The sequence below is a fragment of the Podarcis raffonei genome, chromosome 13 (assembly GCF_027172205.1).
Source record: "Podarcis raffonei isolate rPodRaf1 chromosome 13, rPodRaf1.pri, whole genome shotgun sequence".
NCBI lineage: Eukaryota > Metazoa > Chordata > Lepidosauria > Squamata > Lacertidae > Podarcis > Podarcis raffonei.
Window position 1 is genome coordinate 36461723 of NC_070614.1, and position 7735 is coordinate 36469457.

General features: G+C 48.8%; 1 protein-coding gene across 1 annotated transcript; it reads left to right on the forward strand.

Annotated features, from left to right (window-relative positions):
• The first annotated feature begins 791 nt into the window (after window positions 1-791).
• LOC128400112 (trans-1,2-dihydrobenzene-1,2-diol dehydrogenase-like) lies at window positions 792-7144 on the forward strand. The gene is made up of 7 exons (XM_053362129.1): window positions 792-1072; window positions 3204-3315; window positions 4452-4615; window positions 4760-5012; window positions 6090-6214; window positions 6695-6845; window positions 6931-7144. The coding sequence occupies exons 1-7, from the start codon at window positions 947-949 to the stop codon at window positions 7038-7040; spliced, it is 1041 nt and encodes a 346-aa protein (XP_053218104.1). The 5' UTR covers window positions 792-946; the 3' UTR covers window positions 7041-7144.
• Window positions 7145-7735: the final 591 nt, after the last annotated feature.

Below are 7735 nucleotides of genomic sequence, written 5' to 3' on the forward strand. Positions count from 1 at the left end.
CCGTTAAACTGTGGAACTCAGTGCCACATGAACACCATTTGGCCTGAATCCAGCAAGGCTCCTTTTGCAGAGGGGCCATAGCTCAGCGGTGGAACATTTGCTTTGCATGCAGGAGCCCCCAGATTCAATGTTCGGCCTCTCCAGGCAGGGGTGGCCCATCCATGAGGCAAGGTGAAACCACTTGCCTCAGGTGGCAGATCTGACCCCTGACTCCACGCTGCCAGCCTGCCCAGGCTTTGCCCTCCCCACTGCCACAGCACCGTCGTCCTGACCACTTTGTCCTTGCCACTGCTGCTGCATTGTGGCGGCAGCGCAGGTGTGCCAGCAGGAAAGTGAGGGGGCCTGGATCTGTGGGGCAGGGGGTAGCATGGGGGTGCTTTGCCCACAGTGGCAAAACATCCTGGGATGGCCCAGTCTCCAGGTACGTGTGGAGAAAACTCCTGTCTAAAACCCTCAGGAGCAGCTGACAAGTCAGTGTAAACGTGGCAGCTCCCTACATCCCCTCCTAATATCCCAAGATTTTCCAGGGACAGTCCCAGTATTACAAAAGCCACCCCACCCCCAGATTCTGATTTAATCCCAGAATGCCCCTATTATCCCTGCTGGTTTTCAGAACACCCAGACACAGATATTTAAAGCAGGAGCCTGTGCCTGGAAAGAGCAGGGCCAAAAGTAAATGTGGATAACTCCTTGTCCAACCACTTCCCTCCCCCCAAAATTGAAGCCCTCTTAAGATACCTGGCTCCTGGAATAACCCCCACATACATACCTGTGCTGTCCCTTCTCATTCCGAGGGATTTGCTGCCCCCTGCTGGTTCTCTCGCTCCATAGCGGGCCAGGTGCCCAAGTCCAGAGTCCAAGCTTCACGCACGTTGACTGAGGGGCAGTGGTCCTTTCCCTGCGCTAGAGGCCATACCAAGCGCTGCTTGCCTTTCTCCGTCCACACATGACGCCTCTCTCTCGCTTCCTCTCTGCTACCATGACAGCCACCCGCTGGGGGATCTGCTCTGCTGGCAAGATTAGCCACGATTTCCTGGTGGCTCTGAAGACTCTGCCGCCAGAGGACCACAAGGTAATAAGTGGAGCACAGACCAAAGATGAATGGAGGGGGGCTATTCCCACCTATGGAACTGAATGGGAAGTTCAAACTGGGAAGAATAGAATAGAATAGAATAGAATAGAATAGAATAGAATAGAATTGAATTTATTATTTATACCCCGCCCATCTGGCTGGGTTTCCCCAGCCACTCTGGGCGGCTTCCAACAAAGTATTAAAATACAGTGGTCTATCAAAATACAGTGGTCTATTAAAATACAGTGGTCTATTAACATACAGTGGTCCTAGGGCACCTAGGGCTCCCAGGTCCTCGGGAAAGAAGGGAAAACTAGAATTAAAGAGACTGGCTTCTCTGGAAGCCAAGATGCTAAATCAGGGGTGGGGGATCTGTCGCCCTCCTGATGATGTTGGACTACAAATCCCATCATCCCTGACCATTGGCTGTGCTGGCTGGGAGTGATGGGAGTTGGAGACCCCCAACATCAGGAAGGCCAACAGTTCCCATCCCTGTGCCAGATCACTGGAGAAGGCAGGTGGTTCTGTGGTTTCCATTATAGATGCAGAAAAGATACAACTTCAGGCAACTTGCGATTCGGAAGAAGGCAGCGGGGCTGGCTTTAAGGAAAGGGGGAATTTGGATTCCTTTATTCAAGAATTTGTAAACCTAGAGGCTCTCCCTGGCCTACTAACTAGACGCTCCTCCAGATGACCTATTTGTTGAGCATTCATCCTGATTTACTTGTGTAGCTACTATTCACCAATAGCTGGCAGGTTCTGTCTGATCTGGGCAGTGGACCTCCCATCCATAGTTGCACTAGCCCGGTGGTTCTCAAACTTTTTTCTCTGGGCCACCCTTTCTCGTGCCACACCAGATTTTTTTATTGATAAGGAATATGTTGGAATACAAAAAGAAACAACAAGCCGTGCTTGATTTATAAGAACACAAATGATAAGATTGCGGGACATTCAAAAAAAGTATAAAACAATGCACCTGGATTGCTGTGGCCCCTAACTCAGCTGGCAGCCTCCCCTGGGATTCATCTGGCAGTGGGACAAGCAGTCACAGACCCTCCAAATGCCCCTATTTTCCAGGGACGTCCCTGATCTAGAGAAGCCGTCCCGGTTTCTGTTTTGATCCCGGAATGTCCCACTTTTCCTTTGTTGTTGTTGTTTAGTCGTTTAGTCGTGTCCGACTCTTTGTGACCCCATGGACCAGAGCATGCCAGGCACTCCTGTCCTCCACTGCCTCCCGCAGTTTGGTCAGACTCATGTTTGTAGCTTCGAGAACACTGTCCAACCATCTCGTCCTCTGTCGTCCCCGTCTTCTTGTGCCCTCCATCTTTCCCAACATCAGGGTCTTTTCCAGGGAGTCTTCTCTTCTCATGAGGTGGCCAAAGTATTGGAGCCTCAGCTTCATGATCCGTCCTTCCAGTGAGCACTCAGGGCTGATCTCCCCAAGAATGGATACATTTGATCTTCTTGCAGTCCATGGGAGTCTCAAGAGTCTCCTCCAGCACCATAATTCAAAAGCATCAATTCTTCGGCGATCAGCCTTCTTTATGGTCCAGCTCTCACTTCCATACATCACTACTGGGAAAACCATGTCTTTAACTATACGGACCTTTGTTGGCAAGGTGATGTCTCTGCTTTTTAAGACACTTTTCCTTAGGATGTCCCTATTTTCATTGGAGAATTGTGAAGTTAACCGACCCCTGAACCGTCTGAAGGCAATCCTGTATAGGGAAGGGTTTCTTAATGTTTTTATATATGTTGGAAGCTGCCCAGAGTGCTGGGACAACCCAGTAAGATGTGTGCGGGGTATAAATAGTAAAACTATTATTATGGGATGGGACGTCCCTATTTTCATCAGAGAAATGTTGGAGGTATGCAGTCACAAGTCTCTATACAATGTCTAATCCAGTCGACTGCACCAGGAAAAGCAGATAGGCTTTTGGCTTGATCCAGCAGTCCAGGTTATGTTCCTATCTTCAGATGGAGGACAGACAAGCAAAAGGCCCTCTGAAACTAATAGCTGCTCAATCTGGCCAAGCCCTTCCAGCAGAAGGTGGTCTTTCTTGTGCTCCAGTCCTGTGCTGTTTTAGGGTCACACTCTTTTCCTCTGTCTCTCGCCCCATTCACCTCCCAGGTGGTGGCCATTGCTTCTCGTGAGCTGAGCCGGGCACAGGAATATGCCAAGAACCACAGCATCCCCAAGGCCTATGGCTCTTATGCAGAACTGGCTCAGGATCCGGATGTTGGTGAGAAAGCTTCCTTGAAACCCTGGGGACACCGGGAGGGAGGAAACTGCCTTGTTCCAAGTCAGACCATGGGGTCCATCCAGCTCAGTATGGTCTACATTTGACTTGCCCCACCTGGAGATGCTGGAGGTGGAATCTTTGGATCTTCTGCATGTGCAGTAGATGTGCCACATCTGTCCCCCAAGGGAGAGGGGAAATCCCCCTCTACCATACAATGTAAACTGGGTTTTGGAATGGGAACATCATCCAACAGGGATGGAGAAGCTTTTCCAACTTGGGGGCCACATTCCCTTCTGGGCAACTTTCCAAGGGCCACATATCCCTGGTGGGAGGAGCCAGAGGCAAAAGTGGGCAGAGCAACCGATATGCATGTTTACATTTGTACAGTAGAGCATTTTCTGTTGGAAATGGATTTAACTCTGTAGGTTTAGATTTAAACCTCCTATCCCACGTGCGTAGGAGAAATAGAAAACATGCATTTGTGATTTTGGCTGCAAGCACCACAGTTTCTACATAAACTCTCTCACCCCTTTCTGTTCTCTTTCCAAACAAGCAAGAGGCATTGTTGGAGTTCAAGGGCATATTCCAGCCAAGCAAAACACTGAAGGAGGGAGAGAAGCAAGGCCATTGAGGAGTGGGGCTTGAGGCAAGGGGGCGCAGGGAGGAAAGTACCAAGAGCAAAAAAGGTGGGGAAGATGGGCAGGCCTGGAGGGTCTCCCCAACCATTCAGACTCTAGCTGCATACATTGGAAGCGCATTTAAAGCACAGGAATCCTGGGAACTGTAGCTTGCTAAGGGAGTTGTGCTTTACAGTGGTACCTCGGGTTATGAACTTAATTCGTTCTGGAGGTCTGTTCTTAACCTGAAACTGTTCTTAACCTGAAGCACCACTTTAGCTAATGGGGCCCTCTGCTGCCGCTGCGCAATTTCTGTTCTCATCCTGAAGCAAAGTTTTTAACCCGAGGTACTATTTCTGGGTTAGCAGAGTCTGTAACCTGAAGCGTATGTAACCTGAAGCGTATGTAACCCGAGGGACCACTGTAAGTGTATGGCTCAGCCTCTTTCTCAAGATAAATGTTGGCTGCGGCTGAGCTCAGGAGTGAAGCTTTCCTCTGGACTTCCCTTTCTTTTTGCAGATGTGGTGTATGTGGGAGTGGTGCATCCCCACCACCTGCCAGCCACCCTCCTCTTCATCCAGGCTGGGAAGAATGTGCTCTGCGAGAAGCCCCTGGGCATGAACGCTGCAGAGGTCAAGAAGATGGTGCAGGCAGCTCGGGAAAAGGAGGTCTTCCTCATGGAGGTAAGAGGCAGAAGCGCTCCCTGAAGGCCAAAGGGGTACCGTATAGAACTGATGGGCTTTGGCCTGGCATCTCCAACCCCTGCAAAGGGAGCACGAGCCCCTGGTGTGGGGCGGCAGTAGGTGAATGTTCTGATTTGTCCTCAGGCTTGCTGGACTCGCTTCTTCCCTGCATTGGAGAAGATCCGCTCTCTGCTCAATCAAAGGACTGTGGGGGATGTGTTAGTGGTTCAAGCCGAGTTTGGTGTCCCTCTCGTAACTGTCCCCAGGGTTCTGAAGAAAGATCTTGGTGGAGGCGCCTTACTGGATATTGGTATCTACTGTGTTCAGCTGGCCTGCATGGTTTTTGATGGGGAGAAGCCAGAGTCCATTGTGGCCTCGGGGTTCTTGCATGAGACAGGTTAGTATTGGGTTGGTCTTGGTCCCCTCTAGAGGTCAGCATTTTGCACCAGGGATTCAAGGGTATACCAGATACAGTGGTACCTTGGTTCTCACACTTAATCCGTTCTGGAAGTCCGTTCCAAAACCAAAGCATTCCATAACCAAGGCGCGCTTTCCCATAGAAAGTAATGCAAAATGGATTGATCCATTCCAGACTTTTAAAAACAACTCCTAAAACAGCAATTTAACATGAATTTTACTATCTAACGAGACCATTTATCCATAAAATGAAAGCAATAAACAATGTACGGTGGAACCTCAGGTTGCAGACGTAATCTGTGATAGACGCACGTCCACAACCCGCAGCGTTTGTAACCTGCAGCTCCGCATCTGCGCTTCTGCACATGCACGAGTGGCGAAACCCAGAAGTAACCCTTTCCGGTAGTTCCGGGTTTCCCGCGGTCCACAACCTGAAAACGCATAATCCAAAGCGTTTGTAACGTGAGATACCACTATACTGCAGTCACACAATCAATCAATCAATCAGTAACTGAACTGGGTTCCACACAGTCACAAAAACAAAGCAAAAAAGCCTCAAAAACAAAAACACAAAATAAATAGCAAAAACAGACAGACCTCAGTGTAACACGCAAAACAGAAGCGTGGCACTCAAAATTTGGCTTCCGAAAAAAGTTCGCAAACCAGAACACTTACTTCCGGGATTGCAGTGTTTGCTTTCCCAGTTGTTTGAGTACCAATGCATTTGAGAACCAAGGTACCACTGTACCACTGTGGTAAGGTCAGGAATATAAGCTGCACTTTAACTTTTCACGACCCAAATTTGGGGGGGGGGAGTGCAGCTTATATTTGGGCCAATACAGTACTTAGTAGAAAGGCTGCATTGTGCTTTAAATGTATGGCGTGTGTACACAGCCCAGTTTGTGAAAAATTGCCTTCAGGGGTATAAAATGTGCAAATAGGTCCAGACTAGGGTAGGAAAAACGAGATCTCAGTGTGCAGTGGGCGCAGAATATGATGTGCCTAACACAGCCTAACTGGCATGTGGATATGACCACTGTTGCTTGTTTCCCCCAAGATGTAGATAAAACAGCTTCAATCATCCTGAACTACTCTGGCCAACGCCAAGCTGTCCTCACTTATACTATGATGACCTGGATGCACAACAAAGCCAGCATTACTGGCACCAAGGGGATAATCGAGGTAAGTCCTGGACCACATGGAGAAGGGGATACACTTTGCATCTTCCTGGAAACAATAGGAAGCTTCAGGAGGATCACAATCCAGGATTCCCTAGGCTCCTCTAGGGACCTAACCTCCTCCCTTCCTGGCCAAGAGGGTAAGGAAGGACGGTTTGGGTGGGTGAGGGTAGGACAGAGAAAAGCACACATACACACACATATGTGTATCTGGAGACCGTGGAGTTAAAACAACAACAACCACTGGGTAGAAATTTATTTAATTTGCACATTTTGCACTGAATGGAAGAATCAGCTTTTGACCTATGTGCAAAATGTTGTGGAATACATAAATGTCAGCATAAGCACAGCCTGGAGCTTCCCTCCTGGGAAAGTTTGAGCCCCATAACTATATCTTTACAAATGACTTGCCCAAAATAACCCCTTTCTGAGAGCTCTGGGGCCTGTTTTGGTATATGCTTCCTCTCACAACTGTGTTCGGCAGATTCCCGGTCCCTTCTGGTGCCCAGAAGAGTTGGTTGTCAATGGACAGAAGGAAGAGTTTCCTCTTCCTCATCCTTCCCAAAAACTGTACTTCATCAACTCCACTGGCCTGTGCTATGAAGCAGAACACGTCAGGCAATGTCTCCTTCAAGGTAAAAGTCTTGGGCACTCCTGGGCGGACTGCGCGCAGCAGCAGAGCATCCTGACTTATTCTCCTTTCTCTTTCCTCTTCCGCAGGCCTGAAGGAGAGCCCCATCATGTCTCTTGGAGACAGCAAACTTCTCCACTCTATCCTGGATGAAATCCGTAGGCAGCTGGGGGTGTCCTATCCTCAGGACCACGCATGACCCATTCCAGGCTTGATTTCAATGGCCTCGCTCATACATGCGAGGCGGCAGCTGGACCAGATTTTACGATTAGAAACTCCAGTCTGGTGGGTGGATTTGCAACAAACGTTAGCAAATGTTGATTGTAAGCTTTGGAATAAAATGCAATTAGATGCAAAGGGGACGTCTGCTTATTATGTGAACCTCACCCGCCATGAGATGTCATTTAACATTCTGTAAAAAGAAGCCTACGATTTGTTGTGTTTTGCCTTTTTCTGAGTTTTGTAGTCTCTCAATTTTCTCTCTCCAAATTTGGCATTTTAAACTTAAGGTTTGGAGCTGGAGCAGGTAAAAGATCCGACTCAACCCAAACAGGAGTTGCAGGAGCCATCAATCAGCTGACCAGTAGTGCCGGTAAAGACCTGGGCTTCGCAAACCCCAACCAACTGATCATCAGGTCTTGTAAAGCATGGAGCCTCACATGACCCGAGGATCAGCAGATTGCACTTGGCGAGTGCTAAGCATGGGGCTTGCCAAGTCCTCTGCATAGTGATCTGCAAGCGCTGACCATGATTGTCAGCATTTAGCAGGCTGTGCCTTTGTCCGCATGGATTGTGCCAGTATGAAGACAAAGCTGATATGCTTGGTTAAGAGTTTAACCATTGCTGACATGAATTAATAATGTTGAAAAAGCTGTGGGTCTGCCCCTCTCTCTG

Coding starts and splice junctions, on each gene's coding strand:
- LOC128400112 (XM_053362129.1), top strand. CDS start 947: ATGACGCCTCTCTCTCGCTTCCTCTCTGCTACCATGACAGCCACCCGC. Junction 5,013..6,089: donor GGGGTTCTTGCATGAGACAG/GTTAGTATTGGG, acceptor GTTTCCCCCAAG/ATGTAGATAAAACAGCTTCA. Junction 6,215..6,694: donor GCACCAAGGGGATAATCGAG/GTAAGTCCTGGA, acceptor TGTGTTCGGCAG/ATTCCCGGTCCCTTCTGGTG.